General features: G+C 44.9%; 1 protein-coding gene across 6 annotated transcripts in view; it reads right to left on the bottom strand.

The window, feature by feature from the left end:
• The window catches only part of LOC130122616 (cullin-9), a 268978-nt gene that overhangs the window by 177378 nt on the left and 65617 nt on the right, over window positions 1-25983 (bottom strand). For all 6 annotated transcript variants that reach the window (XR_008811248.1, XM_056291554.1, XM_056291556.1 and 3 more), the window contains 4 exons: window positions 18447-18662; window positions 12893-13085; window positions 12289-12490; window positions 10575-10765 (listed from right to left, as the gene is read on the bottom strand). Coding sequence is in view for 5 of the 6 variants with exons in the window: in XM_056291554.1 (XP_056147529.1) it covers window positions 10575-10765; window positions 12289-12490; window positions 12893-13085; window positions 18447-18662 (802 nt within the window). In the remaining variant the exon portion in view is untranslated. The remainder of the gene's footprint in view (window positions 1-10574; window positions 10766-12288; window positions 12491-12892; window positions 13086-18446; window positions 18663-25983) is intronic.

The following is a 25983-nucleotide window of genomic DNA, read 5'->3' as shown; positions in this document are numbered from 1 at the left end:
AAAGGACTCAGAATTGACCTTTCGCAAAGTCCCGCCCCCCTTAGTTACTGTTGCTATGCCCGTCAAGCATTTCAGAACTATCCAGGAAGTAGTCGGAAAACACCAAAACATGAAGGAAGAAATCAGCGCATTGTGTGGGTAAAAGTAACAGTAATAATACGTTAGCTGTATTAGCTATCAATAACAGCTAGTAGCAAGCTTAGCTTGGAGCAGACAGGTATTTTTGTTGATTTTGGATGGATTAAGCTATCCATGGGGTCTGCTATACTGCGAAATCTATTGCCGACATTGCGCTTCTTGCGTTCTGGGTTTCGGGAAGGGAAAGAAAATTACACCCCCTCCAAACTTTTCAGATATGTAGTATTCGATTTGCAGATCCCATAGGCACACCGTTTCAGCATTTTGTTGTGTGTTTGAAAGCTTGACGGACCGTTGCTAAGGTAGGATTGGACAAGCACCGTTCTGGGGCAGCACTTTGCGAAAGGTCAATTGGCTGACATAGTGAAAACGATCCCTCAAAACGCCACATACACTTGTCATGACGTACAGAATGAACTTATAAATACACTTAGCAGTGTGGTGACTCAGGCTATAGTGGAAGAAGTAGGCGACTCACATTACACATTAAAAGTGGACAGAACACGCGACCCCACGGGGTCGGGATGCGAAAATATAATCTGCTGTCACTCGCTTTGTAAACCAGTCATTTGAAGTGACAGAGCGCCTGGTAACCATAGCGACTGCTGACGCAGGTGATGCACAGACATTGACAGACACAGTCTTAGCTGAGCTAAAAAATGTTGGTTTGGACTCATCAAAGATTCTCAGCCAGGTGTATGATGGGGCTTCATTAATGCCGGGGAAGCACGGTGGCATGCAGTGGTTACTGCAACAGAAACTGGATGGTAAAGTACCTTATGTACACTGTCTGAACCATCAGCTACATTTGGTCGTAGTACATGCGATGTCAGCCGAGGCAGCTGTAGTGGACTTTTTTTAATATCTGTATCTCGTTGTATGTTGTAACTTAATAGATTACATGATTGAGATTGATTGATTGAAATTCATTGAAAGCTGTTAATGTTATTTACAGTATTTACATTATTTACAGTTAAAAGGAAAGAGTTAAAAATATATCTTATTTGTATTACGTTTTATATATTGGAGATGCATTTGTGTTGGATTAGTTAAGATACTGTTAAGAAACTACGACTACCAGAATGCTTTGCGAGAAAGTGAAAGTCAACCATGCTATGAGGATGCCTGTTCTGTTCGGAGAAAGCAATGCCAAGTGAAAATTAGTTTAGCTCTCGAAAGTTATAATGTTTTGATTGATTGCACCACCCTTTTTTATATAAAGACGTTTTCGTTTTATATCCGTCGTCCTGCCATTATTTTGAAGGTAGTTTATACTACAATTTTTTGGTGCCGAAACCCGGGAGTATGAGCCTTGTGGATGCTAACAAAAACGCAGCTGCAGCTGCTGAAATGGCTGAAGACGAACTTCGGAATGAAATGGAAAGAATGAGACAAAAGCGGGGTACCATCATAGGTGCTACTACACGAGTTTTGAATCAGATTGACTTGGAAATGGTCAAGCCAAATCCGGATACTGATCACTTGAGCACTTTATTGGACGTACTGGGTGTTAAGGAGGACAGTTTGTTTGACCTCGACCGTGGAATAGAACGGCTAACTACATTGGATGACTTGGAGGCCGAGATTGAAACCGCAGAGCAGTACAGGGAGCATGTTATCATGACAAGGAGCCATGCACAACGCATGATAAGGAGCAGGGAAGAACTGAACCCAACGGCAGCACCACAGAGGGTGACCGATGCTAATTCTAATGAATCAGCTAGATCGTCAGCACAGAGACAATCAGTAAAGCTACCAAGTTTGCTCATTGACAAATATAACGGATATGTCACTATGTGGCAGGAATTTTGGAGCCAGTATGAGACTTCTATTCATAAAAATGATGCACTGTGCAATAGAGAGAAGTTCACTTACCTGAAAACCTATCTCACTGGACCAGCTGCAAAGGCAGTAGCAGGACTGACCTTAACAGATGATAATTATGATAGCGCAATTGCTTTGCTACAAATTAGATTGGGAAAGTAAGGATCTAGTGATTAGTGCTCACATGTCAAAGCTACTGAATCTAACTCCTGTGAAAACATCCTCTGACATGAATGCATTGAAGCAGCTATATGATGAATGTGAAATTCAGATTAGGAGCTTGGAGTCACTGGGTGTAGTGTCAGAAACCTATGGAAGCCTGTTGTGCCCAATCTTACTGCAGATGATTCCAGACGACATAGCTCTTGAATATAGTCGCCAGAGGGGAGTGGATGATGAATGGAAAGTGTCTGAGATAGTCAAATTCCTACAGAAGGAGGTTCAGAGCAGGGAAAGAGCACTATAAATGACAAAATCACCCAACCAACAGAAATCAGAGAGCAAGCCATGGAAACAGGCATTCTCATCCAGTGAAGCAAAAATCAAAAGACCTAGCATGCAATCTGCTGCTGCCCTGCACAGTCAGCCAGAAGATACACAACTGTTTATTCTGTGACACTGCAGACCATAAACCAGAACAGTGCCCAGCCCACAACGTCACTGAACGCAAAGACAAACTAAAGAAAATGGGAAGATGCTTTGTATGTTTAGGACAGAAGTACATTGCCAAATTCTGCAAGGTGAAGGATGCATCATGTGCAACATGTGGAAGGAGACATCACATTGCTGTGTGCACTGGCAAGAAAGATGAGGAGCAGCCCCCCACCGCTTCTGAAGATGCTGTTGTTTCCTCAATCATTCCTCATTCAGTGAAGATGAAACCGGACGGACAGAAAACTGTGCTGCTACAAACAGCTAAAGCATGGGTGGAAGGCCCAGGGGGCAGGGAGATAGCGCGTTGCTTACCAGATGGAGGCAGTCAGAGGAGCTTCATCCATGAAAACCTTTTGAAGAGCCTGAAGTTACCAGTAGTCAGACAAGAGACACTTACCCTTTACACGTTTGGCTCCTCTGTCCCTACAATGTCACGACGCAGCACAGTGAAAGTCATCTTGGGGAATGTCTGGGGCACCCAGCAGAGAATTGAAATAGAGGCTATAGAAACCCTGCAGGTGTGCTCAGCAGTGATGAAGGTTCCCAGTGCCAGATCCAACATGAACTCAAGAGAAAGGGGCTGAAGCTAGTGAACTTCCCTGGAAATGAAGATGATCCTGAGCTCTCCATCCTCATAGGAGCAGACTACTACTGGCAAATAGTATCAGGCGGAGTGGAGAGATTGACAGAGACTTTGGTTGCATTGGAGAGCACCTTTGGATGGTCTGTGCAGGGACCAGTGTTCATATCAAGTGTCGCCAAGGCAACATGCATGTTCATCCCCATTGATGAAGACACACTAGTCTCCAAGCAGATGAATGCATTCTGAGAAATTGAGTCTCTGGGTATCACAAGTGAGAAACCACAGAACCCAGCTGAAGAAGAGGCTCTACAGATGTTCGTGAGAACAACAACCTTCAAAGATGGGCGATACCGGGTGGAGTTGCCATGGAAACCAGAAAGAGCAGAACTCCCAGACAACTACAGAATTGCCAAGAAAAGGTTTGAAGGTTTGAAGAAAAGACTTAAGAAAGATGTTACATTGTACAGCAGGTACAACGAAGTAGTGGAGGACTACTTACAACAGGACATAGCGGAGGATGTGCCAAAGGATGACACAAGTGCAGACAACGTGAAATACTACTTACCTCACCATGCAGTACTCTGAGAGGACAAGGTGACAGCAAAACTGCGAGTAGTGTTTGATGCTTCATCCCATGAAGATGGCTGTCCATCCCTCAGCAACTGTCTACTCACAGGACCCAACCTGAATCCAGACATCCTCAACGTCCTGATCAAGTTCAGGCAACATGAGATCGCCTTTATGGCAGATATCAAGAAGGCTTTCCTGCAGGTATCCCTAGCAGAAAAGGACAGTGACGCTGTGAGATTCCTGTGCCTCACCACCCCACCAAAGGGAGAAGAGGATGAAGAACTTCGCCTGCTGAGGATGACCCAAAAGGTGTTTGGAGCGTCCCCAAGCCCATTCTTACCTGCTGCTACAGTCAGGAAACACCTGAAACAATATGAAACAGAACATCCATGAGTTGTAGAGACACTGAGAGAGTCACTCTATGTATATGATTTTATTGCAAGTTCACACAATATTGAAGTGGCTTACTCTGTGACAACAACTGCTAAGCAAATGCTGTCGACCGCAGGCATGGACCTCTGCAAGTGGATGACGAACTCTCCTGAGCTGAAAAAGAAATGGGAGGAGCGAAACTGACCACACGATGGCGCCAGAGACATACGGAGCAGTGCTGAAAGTGTCAGGCTTAGTGTGAAGACAAGAAACAGATGACTTCACGTTTGACCTCAGGCCGCTGACACGCATTCTAAAACAGAAGGAAAATACAAAGAGGAGTGTTTTGCAGTCGGCTGCACACATCTTTGACCCTCTTGGGTTCCTGACTCCCTTCACAGTCAGAGTCAAGTGCATGTTTCAAGAAATGTGGGAGAGAGGACTGTCCTGGGATGAGGAGCTACAAACAGATGTGACTCGAGAATGGCAACAGTGGTGTTCAGAACTACCTCCACTACATCTGCTCACAATTCCAAGGTGGTACAGAATAAACATGCAGCCGCGCAACAGCCACAACCTGAAACTACATGTGTTCTGTGACGCCAGTGAAAAGGCTTACAGTGCTGTAGCTTACCTGCAAGGTGAAATGCGAGACAGAGAACGTACAGTGAGCTTAGTCACGTCCAAGTCCAGGGTAGTCCCTCTCAAGAAAATGATGCTGCCACGTCTGGAGCTCATGGGAGCTGTGATTGCAGTGAGACTAGCCAACCACTTGATGACCACTCTGAAAATGGAACAAAAACAGAGCAGAATGTGGACGGATTCTATGATTACGCTGCACTGGATTGGCAGCTCAGCTCAGAAGTGGAAACAGTTTGTCGCAAACAGAGTGACAGAGATCCAATCCTTGACCAACCCAGAGTCATGGTCACACACCAAAGAGAGGGTAAATCCAGCTGATCTCCCTACCCGAGGACAGACTGTTGAAACCTGATACAGAGCCAGCTATGATGGAACGGACCTGGTGTTCTGACGTCACCCGACAGCTAAGGAAGACTGATGAGGAGCATGTTCCAGAAGAGGTGAACACAGAGCTCAAGTCCAGTCGCCAGGTCACTATACAGCTCACTTCAAACGACACAGACCTCCCTGAACCAGTGTTGGAGCTAGAAAGATACAGTAAACTGAAAAGAGTCTTTAGAGTGACTGCCTGGATTAAGAGATTCATAGTCAATACTCAACTGAAAACAAAAACCACCAGGAGAACTTACTGCTGACGAGCTCTTTGAGGCAGAAAAGTACTGGATCAAAGTCACACAACAACAGAGTTTCAGTCAGATCAAACTACTGAAGGCAGGAAAAGACCTAAACAATGACTGTAAAATCAAGGAACTCAAACCATTCCTGGATGAACATGAACTTCTCAGCATGGGAGGAAGACTGCAATAGTCCAACTTCACCTTCAGAGAGCAGCACCCATGGGTTCTGCCCAGCAAACACAGATACTCAGAAATGCTGATACAGTACCACCATGAGAAGGTGATGCATTCAGGAGTGAGGGACACTCTAGTACAAGTAAGAGAGAGATACTGGATCTTACGCACTAGACAGCTAGTAATGAGTGCTGTGGCAAGATGCCCAGTCTGCAAGAGATTCAAGGCAAAGGCCAAGCGGCAGATCAATGCGCCCCTCCTGAAAGACAGAATAACTGAATCCCCAACATCGAAATCACAGGTGTGGATTTTGCAGGACTGCTTTATGTGAAGGCAGATGGATCTGTAAAGAAGTCATACATTGCACTGTTCACCTGTGCTGTAACCAGGGCAGTGCACCTGGAACTGGTCTCAGATCAGTCAACAGAGACACTCCTGTTAGCTCTGAAAAGATTCATCTTTAGAAGAGGTTTATGCAAGGTAATCTACTCAGACAATGCAAAAACATTCAAGAGAGCTGATCAGGATTTGAAAGAGCTGTGGAAAGCCATCAAAGATCCTCAACTGTTGGAGTTCTCGGAAGGGGGCATCACCTGGAGGTTCGTAGCCGAGTGAGCAGCCTGGTGGGGCGGAGATCTGGGAGCGGCTTGTCAGATCAGTAAAAACATGCTTGAAGAAAGTTCTCAGAAGAGCTTCACTCGAAGATGGAAATACAGACAGAGAATCACAACCAGTTTCTGGAATAGCTGGCGTAAGGACTACCTAGTGGATTTGAAGTCAGCACATCGCTGTGACACACCGCCGCCCACCCCTTTGAAAGTGGGTGACGTTGTACTCATTGGAGAAGATAACACACCCAGGCAAGCCTGGAAACTGGGGAGAATCAAAGAACTGTTTCCAGGCCGAGATGGTCTTGTTAGGTCGTGCTCAGTTCGTACTACCTCAGGAACTTTGTTGAGGAGACCTATTCAGTTACTATATAGTTTGGAGATTTAGATGAACAAAGTAATCATGGGGGGGGGGGTGGTGTTGTAACTTAATAGATTACATGATTCAGATTGATTTGATTGAAATTCATTGAAAGCTGTTTATGTTATTTACAGTATTTACATTATTTAGTTAAAAGGAAAGAGTTAAAAATATACACTACCGTTCAAAAGTTTGGGATCACCCAAACAATTTCGTGTTTTCCATGAAAAGTCACACTTATTCACCACCATATGTTGTGAAATGAATAGAAAATAGAGTCAAGACATTGACAAGGTTAGAAATAATGATTTTTATTTGAAATAAGATTTTTTTTACATCAAACTTTGCTTTCGTTAAAGAATCCTCCATTTGCAGCAATTACAGCATTGCAGACCTTTGGCATTCTAGCTGTTAATTTGTTGAGGTAATCTGGAGAAATTTCACCCCACGCTTCCAGAAGCAGCTCCCACAAGTTGGATTGGTTGGATGGGCACTTCTTTGAGCAGATTGAGTTTCTGGAGCATCACATTTGTGGGGTCAATTAAACGCTCAAAATGGCCAGAAAAAGAGAACTTTCATCTGAAACTCGACAGTCTATTCTTGTTCTTAGAAATGAAGGCTATTCCATGCGAGAAATTGCTAAGAAATTGAAGATTTCCTACACCGGTGTGTACTACTCCCTTCAGAGGACAGCACAAACAGGCTCTAACAGGTACTATTTAATGAAGATGCCAGTTGGGGACCTGTGAGGCGTCTGTTTCTCAAACTAGAGACTCTAATGTACTTATCTTCTTGCTCAGTTGTGCAACGCGGCCTCCCACTTCTTTTTCTACTCTGGTTAGAGCCTGTTTGTGCTGTCCTCTGAAGGGAGTAGTACACACCGGTGTAGGAAATCTTCAATTTCTTAGCAATTTCTCGCATGGAATAGCCTTCATTTCTAAGAACAAGAATAGACTGTCGAGTTTCAGATGAAAGTTCTCTTTTTCTGGCCATTTTGAGTGTTTAATTGACCCCACAAATGTGATGCTCTAGAAACTCAATCTGCTCAAAGACGTGCCCATCCAACCAGTCCAACTTGTGGGAGCTGCTTCTGGAAGCGTGGGGTGCAATTTCTCCAGATTACCTCAACAAATTAACAGCTAGAATGCCAAAGGTCTGCAATGCTGTAATTGCTGCAAATGGAGGATTCTTTGACGAAAGCAAAGTTTGATGTAAAAAAAATCTTATTTCAAATACAAATCATTATTTCTAACCTTGTCAATGTCTTGACTCTATTTTCTATTCATTTCACAACATATGGTGGTGAATAAGTGTGACTTTTCATGGAAAACACAAAATTGTTTGGGTGATCCCAAACTTTTGAACGGTAGTGTATCTTATTTGTATTACGTTTGATATATTGGAGATGGATTTGTGTTGGACTAGTTAAGATACTGTTAAGAAACTACGACTACCAGAATGCTTTGTGAGAACGTGAAAGTCAACCATGCTATGAGGATGCCTGTTCTGTTCGGAGAAAGCAATGCCAAGTGAAAATTAGTTTAGCTCTTGAAAGTTGTAATGTTTTGATTGATTGCACCACCCTTTTTTATATAAAGTCGTTTTTGTTTTATATCTGTCGTCCTGTCATTATTTTGAAGGTAGTTTATACTACATTGTACAAATTCTGCAAGAAGCCCACTATTGCTGTGCACTACAAGGGTGAGCATCTTAAACGCCTTCTAGAACAGAGGTGGAAAGGGCACCTTGCCGCCGTGGCTGTAATTCCAAAATCCTTTGACAACATCACATCTCTTCTGACTGAGATCAACGCTGTGCGGGCTCATGGCGCAGAGATACAAATGGAAGCAGTAGGCCTGCTGCGAGAGATGACTGAGCCCAGCTTTCCATTCATTGCAAATGTAGTGCACAAAGTGCTTGCCCTGCTTGACCCACCAAACAAAATTCTACAAAGCGCGGATGCTGACTTATTGACAGGTTTGAGTGTTGTGGCTAGTTCAAAAGAATGTGTATGGAAACTACATTGTGATGAGGAGTTTGACAAGGTGTGGGACATGGCCACGGCTGTCAGTGCATTGCTGAGACAAACAGAAACTCCCAAACGGAAACGCACAACAAACACGAATATGGATGGGTATGTCATTGAGGGAACTACAGGACAGAGGAATGATGACAGCAAAACAGAACTCAAGAGACATTGTCGATTCTGTTGTTGGAGAAATGGATCAGAGATTTAGTGAGCGCAACACTCAACTGGCTAGGGCACTTGCTGCACTTGATCTAAACAGTGATATGTTTCTAGATGCTACAGCTGTGAAGCATATCATGGACCTGTCATGATCACCTATAATTGAGGCAGAGTATGAAGTTGCTAAACAGTTTTTCAGGATGCAAAAATAATCACAACCAACCAAGGAGGGGATTTGGACCACAAAGTACATTCTATCACAGTACCACACATCTGTTGTGGCAATGCCCAGTGTACTGACTGCTTTGAAGTATGCGTTGACTTTTGGCGCCTCCAAAGCAACATGCGAGAATTCATTCTCAACTCTACGCAACGTTTTTTTCGGACCTCAGACGCACAATGCTCCACAAATGAAAGGCCCAGTTGGTTCAGCTGGCGTTTGAGAAAGACCTTACCCGAAAATGTACAACTGAGTGGAAGGACACCATCTTGAGGAGGTTCAGTGCTGCCAACACTCGCCGCCTTCAACTCTTCTGATGGTAAGTCATATGTTTAATTTACATATGCCAGCCCTTGGCTCTTTTAACAATATGCTAAATATGCTGTACTCATACTTAAGTTATTATTGGTATAATGTACAGGCCTGATCATATGCACTTTTGCCTAATTTGTGTAGTGCTTGAGATTCCATGTGACGTAGCTACATAATGCTGACAGAGAGAGAGAAAGAGAGAGAGAGAGAGAGAGAGAGAGAGAGAGAGAGAGAGAGAGAGAGAGAGAGAGAGAGAGAGAGAGAGAGCGCATGTTTTGTTTTGAGATCGGGTGGGCGTGTTTGTGTGGGCACTATTGGAAAACTGGCTGCATCATATATTTAATATTTACTGATGACAATGGTAATAGTTGTACTGTACCTACTTGATTATTCGTAGGCTTGTCACTTGTAGTTTTGCCGATGCTCTGACGTGCACGGTGCTGCACTGTACAATAGGCTACTCAGTGGGTGGTTTCGCAGATGCGTGTGTGTGTGAGTGAGAGGGAGAGACTGTCTTACGTGCACCCATGTTTTGAGATTGGAGGTTAGTGTGTTTTGTGTGTTGGTTTGCGAAAAAAATGTTTACTGAAGCCTATCTTTTATGTCACTGTCACTTGAATGGGGACATATGCCCCCCTGCTGTGAGCCTATGCCTTCCCATTAGGTTGGTTCTGACGCCGACTCTGATTACGTGGCCATTTGGAGAGAACCAAGTTGGGAATCTTGTTAGGACACCAGGGGATGCCAGGGGACGCCAGGGGATGCCAGGGGACGCCAGGGGACGCCAGGGGACTCCCCCCCCCCCCATTCTTTGCGATAAGTGCCATGGGATCTTTAATGACCACAGTGAGTCAGGACCTCGCTTTAATATCTCATCTGAAGGATGGCATCTCCTACAGCACAGTGTGCCCATCACTGCACTGGGACATTGGAATTTGACTGTAAGGACCACAGGGAAGAATACCCCCAACTAGCCCACCAACACAACTTCCAGCAGTAACCTAGTTTTCCCAGGAGGTCTCCCATCCAAGTACTAGCCAAGCCCACACCTGCTTAGCTTCTGTCATTCAGCAGAACCAGAGTACATGTTTTTATTCACTCATCCTTTATATTCAAACGAGATTCACACATTCCCACCTTTTGAATGGCTGACTATTTAACGAACCACCTTTCATTGTTAAACACACTCCAGCTTTCCTCCATTGACTGTTAAATAACTGGGTTTTATATTCTTGTTTAACTGTTTTTAACTTTGATATTAGTTCTTAATAAAAAGCATGTTACAAAAAATGTATTATGATATATAAATACCCTTTAGTGTTTAGCATCAGCTCCACAGCAGCAGGGATAGCTTCCAGAAGGCCTTTGGAGCCCTCAGGTGTGGCAGAGCCGATGCTGGCAAAAATTTCCAGCATCATCTGTGTCCCAGACTCAGACAGGGGGAGGCTGCTGCCCACGCTGCGCAGGTCGTGTTTACTCGCTCCCGTGATGACCTTCAGGGTCTGACCAGATAAGATGGCACAAGATGGGACAAGTGGTTAACAGAACTTAGTGTTTTAAACCCAAACCCCATGGAGTTTTTGATGTCGTCTGTTTTCGTCATCATTTTGTGTTTTTGGCTTTGAAGGTTCTTGACAAATGTTGTTTACCATGCTTCAGGCGGGGTCTTTTACTTTTAATATGGCTCAAAGTGCATTCATCAGGGAATATCACATTAACTCTAAAGTCTGGCTCAAATGCCACATTGAATTTAAATCGTGACCTGACCCAGCAAAGCCAAATGATTCTAAAGCATCCTTGACCAGTGGTTCTCAGTCCGGTCCTCAGGTATCAGCAGTACAGCTGGTTTTCTATTCTAGCAGGTAGTTAATTATATTCACCTGTTGTTCCACTTATTCAGCCTCCAACAGGTGAATGTAACGACCTACCTGCTAGAGTAGAAAACCAGCAGTACTGCTATTACCTAGGAAATGACTGAGAACCGCTAACATGGACTTATTTGGGCAACATCCTGAACAGATCCTTGTCCATGTACTCTTAACATATACGACAAGTATCTCCAAACCAAGTCCTATGTTGTATTTCCTCTATTCATTCTCTCGTGACCTAAAAACGGAGTTAAACAGGGGCTGTCACTGCTATTAATCTGAAAAATTAACCCTTTAAGCGTCACTGTGCATAAAAGATATATGTACACGTACACATGATTGCCATTACACAGCAGGCTATTCCGCTTTAAGAAGAACCTTTAGAGATTCTATGTTAAATATTTCAGCTTTCCTGAAAATATTACCTGTAAATACTATAGTAATGACAAGTAAATATCATAATATGACTAATAAACATCATAGTATGACTAGAAAATACTATAGTATTGACTATTAAATATCATATTTCTAGTAAATATAGTATGACTAGTAAACATAATATGACTTGTAAATATCATGTGACTAGTAAATATCACGGTATGACTAGTAAATATCATAATCCATCCATCCATTATGCGAACCGCTTATCCTGCTCTCAGGGTCGTGGGGATGCTGGAGCCTATCCCAGCAGTCATAATGTGACTCATAACTATTAGTAGGTTGGAATGGAGGAGTTGGATGCGCCTTCCCAGAAAGAAACTCTTACTGTGGTGCTAAACCCAAAAAAACATATACTTCAAAAACCACATCCAAGGATGTAGGGTAGCACTCACCAATTTGAGTGCTACCCTACATCCTTGGATGTGGTTTTTGAAATATTAGTAGGTGTTACTGAGTGGTACTGATTAAAACAAAGTAAATGAGTCTGACTTTTCAATTTAAAAACACATAAGCCTGACTGGCTGACTTGTTCTGTTGTCATTTGAAGGAGCTCTAGAGGATGCGATAAGCCTTGTGTCTGTTTTGATCTATTATTATAATTGACACCAATGAACAATAATGGCAGCATTCTGATGGGAATTACACAAGGTACCTTGAAGAGTTATATTTCTTTACAAGTATTCAAATGACTCGGACTGAGATGCGATTAGACTTACTGCCAGTGCCACCTGCTGAACCTGTGTGACAGTGGGGAACTCTTGCATGCAGGAGAGGATGGCTTTGACTCCGCCCTCTGTGGCGAAGGAGACCCGCCACTCATATCGGAGCATGATGAGGCGGGTCAGACGCAAGGCGCTGGTCACCACTTCTTTAGACTGGCCACCCAACAACTCCACCAGAAGCTTCAGCACTCTGTCTCTAAACAAACAAACACACACACACACACACACACACACACATAACTATGCACTTTTCTATTTATCTTTGATCTGTTCTACTTGACTGAGCCTCAACCTGCTTCAATTCACATCATCCAGTACTATTACAGTTTTCTACAACAAGTCCCTGGATGCTGCCGAGTATGACCAGTATTCTGTTTTGACCCACTGGGAGTTGGCCAGTATAAACACAGTTGTCTACTGTTGGCCACTGGGGGCGGACCAGTACAACCATGTCTGGCACCACGTCTGTGAGCTGCTAAGAGAAAATGTGAAGTTGATCTGAGTATCATTTAGACAGCAGCTCTCCGAGTGCAGAAAGCACCCCAGGTACAGGAATTCCCCAGGCGTGTTTTAGAGGCGTGGCCGGGGATGGTCTCACCTGATGGTCTGGGCGGAGTCAGTCCTCAAGGTGCTCCTCTCCTGGACTCCTTCCTCCTCCAGGAGCTTAGAGATGAACTTCATTCCAGCCAGCTGCTGGGCTGGGTCAGAACCTGCTTTCCTCATCAGATCCACCACCTCGCCCAGCTTCTCCAGGGCCGTCTTCTTCCCCTGGACTCTGGGTTGATTAAACACTGCAGGCAGAGCGAGACAGTCAACAGAAACTATGGCAGTTGTTACTGGTTAAGTGTTTTCTATGTAGTATTTAGTCAGAACAGCAGTGGTTTAACTGGGCTATCTGGTATGTCAATTAGTTCTAGACTTCAAAGACACTTTGATCAAAAGATCAATGAATGGCAGAAGTTAGACTATGTGGGCCTGTTTCCCACTTAAATCCTGGGTTCGTTGATCAGACCCACAGTTAAAAACAAACAAATCCCTGCATTTTAGCTCCAGTTAGATATCATTTTATGATCAGCAACCTCTTTCCATTGATGTTGATAAAATGGGTGGTGGATTATTTCTGTATTGATGTTTTTTGTGTACTGACTGACAGAACTTACACAACATGCAATTACTTCTTGTGATTGAGCCAGTAGAATATGAAGCAGTTGTCTTTGCATGTACACATAATATACACGCATCTGCATTTTCACTACATGCAGTGGCTTCAAAAAGTATTCAGACCCCTTCACATTTTCCCCACTTTGCGTTGATTTGATTTTAAATCAATAAAATTGCCGTGTTTGCCCATCAATCTACACTCAATAACCCAAAGTGACAAAGTGAAAACATGTTTTTAGAAAATTTTGCAAATGTATTAAAAATCAAAAACTGAAATCTCTCATTCAAACCCTTTGCTGTGGCAATCCAAATTGTCAGATGCATCCTGATTGTTTTAATAATCCTTGAGATGTGTCTAGAACTTGATTGGAGTCCCACCTGTGGCAAACTGAATTGCTTGGACATAGTTTAAAAAATGCACACAACTGTGTTTATAAGGTCCCACAATTCAAACTGCATGTCAGCCCAAAAACCATGCCATGAAGTCCACGGAACTCTTTGTGGACCTCCATAATAAAATTGTGGCAAGGCATACATCAGGACAAGGGTATAAAACCATTTCTAACACTTTGGGTGAAGTGAAAGAAGTTTGGAACCACCAGGACTCTTCCTAGATTTGGCTGTCCAACCAAACTGAGTAACCGGACATGAAGGGCTTTGGTTAGGGAGGTGACCAAGAACCCAATGGTCACTCTAACAGAGCTTTAGAAGTCCTCTGCAGAAATGGGAGAACCTGCCAGAAGGACGACAATCTCAGCAGCACTCCATTAATCAGGCCTTGAGAAGAGAGAGACTTTATTTGCCTTAAAGCTACACACCAGAAGACACACATGCATGCAGGGAGTGGTGGCTGAAGAAATATTCCTTCTGCATTCTCCCATCCTCTTGTCCTTTCTCCAGGGGCAGCCAGGAGCAGTGGATACTCCTTTCCTTCGGTGACAGGGGACCAATTCCAGGTCGTGGTCAGGGACAGGACAGGAGTGTGTGTTCTTCATGTTTTTATTGGGGTTCTTTTTGATGTTGGAGGAAACCCATGTGAGCACAGGGAGAACACGCAAACTCCATACAGAAAAGCTTTTATGGTACAGTGGCTAGACGGAAGCCACTTTTGAGTAAAAGGCATATGACAGCCAGCTTGGAGTTTTGAGTTTCTTCTCCTGGATCGCCACCCTGTCGTGGTGGAGAAGCTTGCATGTACTAATGATCCCAAGAGCTATGCCATCGGGAGCTTGGCTCCTGGTAGGATCACCCAAGACGGATAGGTCAAGGGGGAGGTTCCAGATGAAGCGCGATCCAACAAAGACCTTAGTGGTGGAACTGGCGTAAGATGTCACAACGGCAGTGAAGGCGGATGAAGGCAGCAACAGAGGGTAGTCCCCCATTGTCTTGGTTCTCCATGCCATTGGACTCTGGCCACCCCTTGCCAGGCGCATCAGCCATGCCATGTGAAAAGCTGTCACATGCAGGCATCCTCCCATTATGCGACTCCGGGATTGGCCTCTACGCCCACCCAAAGACCCAGAGGGAAGAGAGCCATACTGACCCTGAGTGACCATCGAAGAAGAAGGGAGTTTGCCAAACGGCCTTTAAAGGACTCAGAGAATAAGAATAAAAGATTCTCAGGTTTGACGAGACAAAAATGAAACTCTTTGGGCAGAATGCCAAGCAAGCACTACGTCTGGCGAATGCAAGGCCCTGCTCATCACCTGGCTAATACCACCCCCCTATAGTGAAGTATGGTGATGGCAGCGTCATGCTATGGGGGTGCTTCTCAGAGGCAGGGAAAATGGTCAGAATTGAGGGAAGGATGAATGCAGCCAAACAAAGGTCCTAGAAGAAAACCTGCTCCAGAGTGCACGTGACCTCAGACTGGGGCAACGGTTCACCTTTCAGCATGACAGTGACCTGAAGCATAAAGCCAAGACAATGCTGGAGTGGCTTCAGGACAAGTTTCTGACTGTTCTTGAATGGCTCAGCCAAAGCCCAGATTTAAACCCCATGGAACATCTGTGGAGAGACCTGAAGATGGCAGACACTTCACAGACACTTCCCATCCAATCTGACAGAGCTTGAGAAGCTCTTCCAGGGAGAATGGGATACACTGTCCAAACCCCGGTGTGCAAAGCTTGTAGAGCAGGGGTCGGGAACCTTTTTGACTGGGAGAGCCATAAAAGCCAAATATTTCTAAATATATTTCATTGAGAGCCATATAGTATTTTTAACGTATAATAAATTAAATATGTCTTACTTTTAATGCGACTTCTGGTGCTGCATGGTTTTGCTGATGGCCTTGTAGTCTGGTTCATACGTGGTGAGGTTGAGCTTCATGCAGGCGTTGAGGCTTCCATCAGTTAAACGTGAGCGTAGGTTGGTCTTAATGTTCCTCATATGCGAGAAAGACTGTTCACATGCATATGTAGAGCCAAACATGGTCAATACGGCAATACTCACACGCTGCATTGTGTGGTATGTCACAGGAAGCTCGTTCCAAGTTTTAAGAATCAGCTGGTCTTCGGGTTGAAGATTTTTAATTTCTGTCCACTTGTGTTCCCTCGCCAGCTCTGCTCGCTGTCGCGCAAGACTTTCCAACTCTCCATTAAGTGACTTGAACTTACTCATCCACATGTCTGATGCCTTCAGGTCAGCAACTTATAGCTCAAAGTCTCCGATAGAGACCCCGGGGATGCATGTCAGGTCGATTTTGTCTACTGCACACTCATGTGGATGAGTGATGAACTTGAAAAGACCAGTGGGCGCACGAAATTCTCCAAAACGTGCTTTGAATGACTGCAGGAGATTGAACGTAAAGCCAGCTAGCTGCTGGAGATCCAGATGTTGAGTGGAGTCACTTGCTAAGCATGCATCTCTAAATTGTTGCAGTCTTTCAAAGTGCAGAAGACGACCTGTTTCAATGTCCCTGAGAAAGACTTCCAGCTTGCTTTCAAATGCAAACACTGCTTGTTGAAGGGATGAGATTGTACTTCTAATACCTTGCATTTTCACATTGAGCTGGTTCAGATGGCCAGTTATGTCCACGAGATAGTGAAACTGCAGGAGCCAGTCAGTGTTGTCTAGCTCAGGATGCTTGACGCCTTTCATTTCAAGAAAAGTCCGGATTTCACTCAGGCAAGCTGCAAAACGGCTGAGCACCTTCCCCCTTGAGAACCAACGCACGTTGCTGTGTAAAAGCAGACCGGGATAATGATTCCCAACTTCTTCTAACAGAGCTTTAAACTGGCGATCATTTAAAGCTCGGGCAACAATAAAGTTGACCACTCGAATGACCAGAGACATCACCTCGCCAAGCTCCTGGCCACACGTCTGAGCGCAAAGCGCCTCCTGGTGCAGGATGCAATGAAAACTTAGGATGGCTCTCTTTTCATGTTCACGGAGAAGCGCTACAAATCCTTTGTTCTTCCCCAACATACAGGGTGCACCGTCAGTACAGACAGAAATAAGTTTATCCATCGGTAGTTTTTTTTCTTTAGCAAACTCCATGAAAGACATGAATAAATCCTCTCCTCTTGTTGTCCCTTTCATTGGCAAAACAGCCAAGCTTTCCTCACGCAGTGTGTCACCTGCAGCATACCTGGCAATGATACTGCACTGAGATAGATGGCTAACGTCTGTTGACTCATCTAACGCGAGAGAAAAGTATGTCCCGGCGTTTATGTCCTTAATTTGTGTTTCCTCGACTTGATTTGCCATCATGATGCTACAATCGTGCACAGTTCTTGCTGACGGGCATGTCTTTTATTCGTTTGATTATCTTGTCTTTATTTGGGAAGTCATCAAACAGTTCATTGGCCACATCAAGCATGAATGTTTTGGCATACTCGCCATCTGTGAATGACTTTCCATTCCTTACTATTGCCAAAGCCCCCGCAAAGCTAGCGGAATTCCCGTCACCTTGCTTGGTCCACACACGTAGTTGCTGCTGACTCGTCTGCACTCTCCGCTGTAGCTCCTCGCATGCCCTTTTCCTGCTGTCCCCCGCTGGATATTTCCATGCAAATGAAGCATGGTGCGTATCGAAGTGCCGCTTTATATTTGACCGTTTCATCGATGCAATTTTATCATTGCATATTAGACATACCGCAGATTCTGCTCTCTCCACAAATGCAAATTCCTCTGTCCACGCAGCCTGGAATGCACGGTAATTATCGTCTTTTTTTCTTTTCGCCATCTTTTCCGTTACAAGGGTTGAAGCGGATAAACTAGTTGGCTATCTGATAAAATTGATTTCTTCACCTTTACAATGACCCGGACATGCTCGCGAGCCATTGGTTCCCGACCCGACCCACAGGTGATCCGTGACCCGTGAAATTTATCTTCAAAACTAATTTCTGTTTACTTTAAAATGACACAGTATTATTAAGAAATATCACAAGTATTTTAAAATCAGTTCCAAACTGATTTTTTTGAAAAAAAAAAACAATTTTCAACTCAAAATTGTCTGGGAGCCATATGCCGTCACCGGAAGAGCCATATATGGCTCGCGAGCCATAGGTTCCCGACCGCTGTTGTAGAGACTTACCCAAGAAGATTCGAAACTATAATTGCTGCCAAAGGGGCTTCTACAAAGTACTGAAGTAAGAGTCTGAATACTTATAAAAATGAGAGATTTCAGTTTCTAATTTTTAATAATTTTACAAAAACTTCTAAAACGTGTTTTCCCTTTGTCATTATGGATTATTGAGTGTACATTAATGGGCAAAATTTTTACTTTTATTCATTTACAATCAAATCTAAGACAGCATAAAGTGTGAAAAAAGTGAAGGGTCTGAATACTTTCTGAAGCCACTGTATTTAGCATGTGAATGCTGAAATTCTGTGCTATCTCGCCACACTAACAGGATACCAAGAAAAAGAAGATTACTGTGCTGCCTTAGGAGCTGGACTGCTTCACACCAAATGATAGTAAAAACCCAGGATTTCAGTTTGGTCTGAAAAGGGGGAAAACACGCGCGCACACACATACACACACAAACCTTTCATCTTTTCCTCCAGGTCGTCGGGATATTTGATGTCATCCTCAGCGGGGAGTTCACTCTCAGTGTCCGGGCTGCCACAGCCTGAATCATCAGGAAGCTCCTTCTTGGGTTTTTTGGAGACAGAGCCCATGGCTGAAGAGGAGGAAGAGGCTGAAGATGAAGATGAGGTGCCCTGTCCTCCTCCTGATCCAGAGGCACACAGAGAACCTTCGGCTAACAGACAGAGGAAAGGAGGATTGGTTTTACTAATTTGATAGAAGATGGCAGATGCCCAACGAGACACCATCATGTCCTGGTGGTACACCTGTACCTAATTCATCTCTCTCTCTGTTCATTATCTCTTCCTCTCCTTCATTCTGGCCTGTCTCCCAGTCTTTCACTCTGTTCCTCATTTCCTCTACCTTACCCTCTCCTTTTCATGAGTTTGAAGAAGTGAAGTTGTTGTGTTTAACAAGTACATATGACAGAACAAGCTCGTAGAAGACCTTTACCAACAGACCGTACAACATCAATAAGCAAAACTTAGGGAAAAACAGGTTTTTTTGGATTCTTTCTGACACAACAGCACAATAGACTCATTAATTTTTAATGGAGCTTAAACAACACTCACCTTACCAACACCTACATACATACAATGCATCCAGAAAGTATTCACACCCCTTCACTTTCCCCACATTTTGTTATGTTACAGCCTTATTCCAAAATGGATTAAATCCCTCTTTTTCTCATCAATCTACATACAATACCCCATAATGACAAAGCGAAAAAGGTTTTGTAGAAATTTTTGCAAATGTATTAAAAATAAAAAACTGAAATATTGCATGTACATAAGTATTCACACCCTTTACTCAGTACTTGGTTGAGGCACCCTTGGCAGCGATTACAGCCTCAAGTCTTCTTGGGTATGAAGCTATAAGCTTGGCACACCTACATTTGGGGTATTTCTCCCATTCTTCTCTGCAGATCCTCTTGAGCTCTGTAAGGTTAGATGGGGAGCGTTGCTGCACAGCTATTTTCAGGTCTTTCCAGAGATGTTCAATGGGGTTCAAGTCTGGGCTCTGGCTGGGCCACTCAAGGACATTCACAGACTTGTCCCGAAGCCACTCCTTCGTTGTCTTGGCTGTGTGCTTAGAGTCGTTGTCGTGTTGAAAGGTAAACCTTCGCCCCAGTCTGAGGTCCTGAGCGCTCTGGAGCAGGTTTTCATCAAGGATCTCTCTGTACTTTGCTCCATTCATCTTTCCCTCAATCCTGACTAGTCTCCCAGTTCCTGCCGCTGAAAAACATCCCCACAGCATGATGCTGCCACCACCATGCTTCACTGTAGGGATGGTATTAGCAAGGTGATGAGAGGTGCCTGGTTTCCTCCAGACGTGACATTTGCCATTCAGGCCAAAGAGTTCAATCTTGGTTTCATCAGACAAGAGAATCTTGTTTCTCATGGTCCGAGAGTCCTTTAGGTGCTTTCTGGCAAACTCCAAGCGGGCCGTCATGTGCCTTTTACTGAGCAGAGGCTTCCGTCTGGCCACTCTACCATAAAGGCCTGATTGGTGGAGTGCTGCAGAGATGGTTGTCCTTCTGGAAGGTTCTCCCATCTCCACAGAGGAACGCTGGAGCTCTGTCAGAGTGACCATCAGGTTCTTGGTCACCTCCCTGACCAAGGCCCTTCTCCCCCGATTGCTCAGTTTGGCTGGGCGGCCAGCTCTAGGAAGAGTCCTGGTGGATCCAAACTTCTTCCATTTACGAATGATGGAGACCACTGTGCTCTTCGGAACTTTCAAAGCTGTAGACATTTTTTTGTACCCTTCCCCAGATCTGTGCCTTGATACAAACCTGTCTCGGAGGTCCACAGACAATTCCTTTGACTTCATGGCGTGGTTTCTGCTCTGACATGCACTGTCAATAGTGGGACCTTATATAGACAGGTGTGTGCATTTCCAAATCATGTCCAATCAATTGAATTTACTACAGGTGGACTCCAATCAAGATGTAGAAACATCTCAAGGATGATAGGTGAAAACAGGATGAACCTGAGCTCAATTTTGAGTGTCATAGCAAAGGGTGTGAATACTTATGCATATGCAATATTACAGTTTTTTGTTTTTAATAAATCTGCAAAAATTTCTACAAAACCTTTTTCACGTTGTCATTATGGGGTATTGTGTGTAGATTGATGAGAAAAAAAAAGGAATTTAACCCATTTTGGGATAAGGCTGTAACATAACAAAATGTGGGGAAAGGGAAGGGGTGTGAATACTTTCCGGATGCACTGTACAAGCGGTTTCACAGATTAGTTGTAGACTTATCGTTCATCTGTGTTTTAAGCATTGTGCAGTAATAAAGCAGTGGCAATGTATCTACAGCAGATATGAAGTTGGGGGCGCTGTGGTTCCACCATAGATTTGTTTGAACAATAATTTTCCACATTATGCCCTTTTAAAAAAACAATTTAAGGTACGTAGAGAAGGAAAGACTGCCATTATCCTTGTGTTTCAGTTTAATGAGTGACCATGTTAACTGGCGACTTTAGTGACAGCAGCTGTTGAAAACATGAACAGAACACGTAGTGTCCTCCTAAAAGCCTTTAATTTTACATTAATCAATTTTAAATACTCATCTGCGTTTAATATCTATACTAACCATTAATGTAAGTGAAATTGTACTCAATAGACTCATTCACCTCTCGTAAAATTCCTTATAATGTGGGAAACAAACTGCAGCTGGCAGTGCAGCAGTATTTTATACCGTTATCCTCAATCATCAAGTGAGACATATTCAATTATTTAACCTGTAATGTTATGTCAAATTCCTCATCAGAAGGTACCTGCTCTGCCAATATATGTTTTTCCCCACATTAAAAGTAACTCCAAGAAATGTGAATGCTTCTTGTTGGCGACACCGTTTAATTTACATGATGTTGGACAAAAAGAACCAGATGAATATATACTGTATTGAACATTCAATTTAAGATAATTTAAGAGTTTAAGCTTTTCAACAGCTGCCGTCATCACGACAACCATGGATGCATGTCAAGGTCACTAGTTAAATCAAAACACTTGCAAGAAAGCATTTGCGTTGCTACTGCAGTGAATCTCCAGCTCATACAACCTTACTAGGGGTTTAGTCCAAACAGATAGCAGCTCACTTGTAAACAGCCTCTCAGAGCCAATCGAGGACTCTGCTATTCATCTACCTCCAGATTGATCCCGCCTACATTTGTTAACCCTTTAATGGTTGTATTTGATACCCTTTTGACGAAAATTTATTATTGTTATTGGGTGGGAAAAAAATATATCTGCCGTGATTAATCAACTACTTTTTTTAAACTTAGTTTTTATTTCAATTTCAACAACTTATACGATTCAAAAAAAGGACTGGTTGTTAAAATCCCTAGTGTTTGCACTGCAACAGATTCAGTGGAGATCAAACTGGAGATGTCTGCCAAGGTGACATTGCCACCACCAGGACACATCATCAGTTGTGTACCTCAGCATCACAGGGTGTTTCGGCCTTTTATCACAAGACACCCTCCGCTGAGGCAGGCCCACCACAGGTTGATCGGTCCTGGGTGTGTGATCTGTGGTTAGCTGTTCACCCTGGCAGCCCAGACGGCGTCTCTCCTTTTGAGCCAGATCCAGTGGCTAGTCCTCTCAGCAGTGTTGGCTAGCTCTTTGATCACTCTCCTGTGGGCCTGCCCCCTGACTCCTAGTTACCTCAGGAGTTTTGCTGTGGAGCTGGCAACAAAGCCCCTACAAACCACCTCCACAGGGCGCACCTTCACCTTCCAGCCTCTGTCCTCTGCTTCGGCTGCTAGGTTGGCGTACCGCAGCTTCTTACGCTCGTACGCTTCATCGACTGCATCCTCCCAGGGGACTGTGAGCTCAATGATGTAAGCGAGCTGGTTAGCGTTGGACCAGAGGACGAGGTCTGGTCGCAAGGTGGTTGTTGCGATCTCTGTCGGGAAGATGAGCTTCTGGCCTAAGTCCACTCGCATTTCCCAATCCCTGGCTGAGTTTAGTGAGCCTAAGTTGGGAAGTGAAGGGTTGGCCTTCAGTTTATCCCCCTCTCGAATGAAAGCTGGGAAACGCCGGGGCCCTTCCTGGTTGTTGAAGGGTTGGGCATTGATGGAAACCCTCTTGCAATCGAGTTCAGCTGCCAAGCACCTGAGCACCTGATTGTGTCGCCAGGTGTATCTGCCTTGGGTAAGGCTGGTCTTGCAGCCAACCAAGATATGCTTGAGGGTTGCTGGGGCTGTACACAGGGAGCAAGATGGATTCTCTCCAAACCAGAGATTTAGATTTATGGGAGAGGGCAGGACATCATATGTGGCCTTGATGATGAAACTCAGCCAGTTTGATTCCATGCTCCAGAGCTCACTCCATGTGAGTTTCCTCTTTTCAACACCCTCCCACCTCATCCAGCGACCCTGTTTGGCTTGTGCTACGGCTTTAGCACATCTGGCTGCTTCTTCCTGTCGGCGGACCTCCTCAACCACCATAGTTCGCCGTTCGGTAGTTGTCGCCTTTTGCCAGGTAGGTGTTTTTATTCCCAGGCCAAGGCCGCCTCTGCCTTGTTGAACATGGCCTACTACGTCTCGGTGGCGGAGGGCAGATTTCGCCTCCAGTACAGCTGCAGCCGGGGTCCATTTCTTCCCTGTTGCTAGGGTTGGAGCAACTCCTCTCACTATTGGGTCTCGGGATTCTGTAAGGGACATGTCCAGCCTCACTTTGGCACATTTGAATTCCTCAACCAGGCTGGAAATTGGCAGTGCGAGGGCTCCATTGCCGTAGAGTCCAACACTGCTGAGGCACCTTGGCAGTCCAGGCCACTTCCTCACCTGCGAGTTCACTAGCCTCTCCAAGCGATTGGCATGAGATAGTGAGACTTCGTACATAGTTATTGGCCACATGAGTCGGGGTAGCAGCCCAAACTGAAAGCACCAAAGCTTCAGCTTCCCGGGCAGTGCAGTGTTGTTGATTTGCCTGAGGCCACTGATTGTATCCTGGCGAAGTTGCTCCAGTTGCTGGGTGTCTTTGAGGTCTGCATTGTACCACCGTCCGAGGCTCTTGATGGGCTTCTCCCGGACCGTGGGGATTGGTTGATCACTAATGCAGAACCGTTCATCTACTAGTTGGCCTTTGCCAATGGAGATGCTGCGAGATTTGCTTGGTTTAAACTCCATTCGTGCCCACTTGATGTTCTCCTGGAGTTTCTGCAGCAGGCGCCTGGTGCATGGTTTTGTTGTTGCTATGGTGGTCAAGTCATCCATGTACGCCCGGATTGGTGGAAGACGCAGGCCATTCCTGGACCTTTCGCCTCCCACCACCCATCGAGATGCACGGATGACGAGCTCCATTGCCATGATGAATGCCAGGGGGGAAATAGTGCAGCCCGCCATAATGCCTATTTCCAGATGTTGCCAAGTGGTGGTGGTGTTCTGTGTTGTGACACAGAACTGGAGATCCTGAAAATAGGTCTTGACCAACTCTGTGATATTTTTGGGGACATGGAAAAAATCAAACGCCGTCCACAGGATCTTGTGAGGAACTGATCCAAAAGCGTTGGCAAGGTCTAAGAAAACCACGTGCAGGTCTCTCCGTTCTTTCTTGGCAGCTTGTATCTGGTGCCAGATGATATTAGCATGCTCTAGACATCCTGAGAAGCCATGGATCCCGGCTTTCTGCACTGATGTATCAACAAAGTTGTTTCTTTGCAGGAATGTGGAGAGCCTTTGGGCAATCACACTAAAAAATATCTTTCCCTCTACATTAAGAAGGCTGATCTGGCGAAACTGGCTGATGCAGGTAGAGTTCTTTTCCTTGGGGATCAGAATGCCTCCTGCTCTTCGCCATGCCCTGGGTATGACTCTTTTCTTCCATGCCACTTTCATCAGCTTCCAGAGGTATTTCAGGACTCCAGGAGTGTTCTTATAGAGTCTATACTGGATACCATTGGGCCCAGGAGCTGACATCGATCTTGCCTGCTTTACCGTCCTCTCCACCTCGCTCCATGTGGGGGGTCTTGTGTCCATATGGTGGTCAGGTGGGTGAATTGGTGGCATGTCATCCGGGATGGTGACTGGCTCATGTCTCCGGACATCAGAGTAGGTCTTCTTTAGGTGCTCTTCCAGATCTCGTATGGGGACTCTAAGGCTCCCATTTTTCTTGCTGTCAAAAAGGCTCTTGACAAAGCTGTAAGGGTTGCTGTAGAAACGAGTCCTAGCCCGTTCTTTCCTCTTATGCTGTCGTCTGAGGTGTTCTGCTCTTCGCAGCTTTGTCAAATGCTGCTTTATTTCAGCTTGCAGTGCGTCAAGCCCAACCCTCTCTCCCTCTGTGGCCTTCCTCCACTGCTTCCTCAGTTGTCTTCTCTCCTTCACCAACCTGTCAATTTCCCGCTGTCTCCTGGATTTGGGCTGAGTTGAAGGGTCTTTCTGCCTACTGGGTATCTTCTCCTTCACTCCAAATCTCTCTACGCCATAGCTGTAAATGATGGCTCCCATGTTCTCCAGTTTTCTTTCAACTGTTCCCTTTTGACCTTCTAGTAAGAGGACAAGGTCAGAGTTGATGGTCTCCCACTCAATCTTCTGGCTGGACTTGGGCCACAGGATTTGAGGTTTTCTTCCTTCCATCTTCCTCTCTGCTGCTGGCTGTGGCTGGCCGGGCTCCAGACCGGAGTCCACTGGAGGGTCTATGCAACATTGAGCTTCGTCTGGGGTGCTGATACCCTGAGGACTGTGGGGGTTCTCCTGCCTCCGGGCTTCACTCGACTGATTTGGCGATACTTCTTAAGAAGTATTGGTCAATGCGAGGCCCCTTAACGAGCTCACTAAGGCACTTCTTTTTGCCTTGATGGATCTTAAGACCCTTCACTGATGTAACCTTTGACCAGCCACAGATGCAGCTGTGCAGCTTTTGTCCTGCCAGTGCTGATGATCCATCGGTTGCAGTGCTGGTCATCCGACTCGTTGTCAAATCCTTTCCTTGTTCCGTTACCGTGTGATCCACCTGTGAGTCATCTTGCGCCCCCGCTCTCGCAGACTCTGGGGGTATTCTTCTCCTTAAAGTTTTCGTAGCAATATTGGGTGGATCCAGGAACGCTAACTAGCGTTGGATCCTGCTAGTATGAGTCGCTAGCCCATACCGGCCCCGTTGGGGTCTATTCCCTCCTGTCAGCAGTCTTTCCAGGCCGTCATCTGGTCTTTCCCTGATTGTCAGCTGCCCTTTCGCAGCGGTCACTGGTTTACTCCAGATATTCACGATTCAAAAAAAGGACTGGTTGTTAAAATCCCTAGTGTTTGCACTGCAACCACTACCACAAATACACAATCGTGCCTGCTGTTTTTTCCATTTTTTTTTTAGCTGTACATGTATGGTTTACAGATAGTTTAACAAAAGGAATTAAAAAAAGGAAAACAAAAAAACAAACCCTTTACTTCAGCTTGAAGTGTTAGCTGTGATGGAGGTATAAATGAAAGACATTAATAATTAAAAAAAGTAAAGGAGGAGTTGGAGTCAGGGAGGGGCGTTGTGAATGAATG

This window comes from Lampris incognitus, chromosome 13 (assembly GCF_029633865.1).
Source record: "Lampris incognitus isolate fLamInc1 chromosome 13, fLamInc1.hap2, whole genome shotgun sequence".
Lineage (NCBI taxonomy): Eukaryota > Metazoa > Chordata > Actinopteri > Lampriformes > Lampridae > Lampris > Lampris incognitus.
This window is presented reverse-complemented; position numbering and strand designations above follow the sequence as displayed.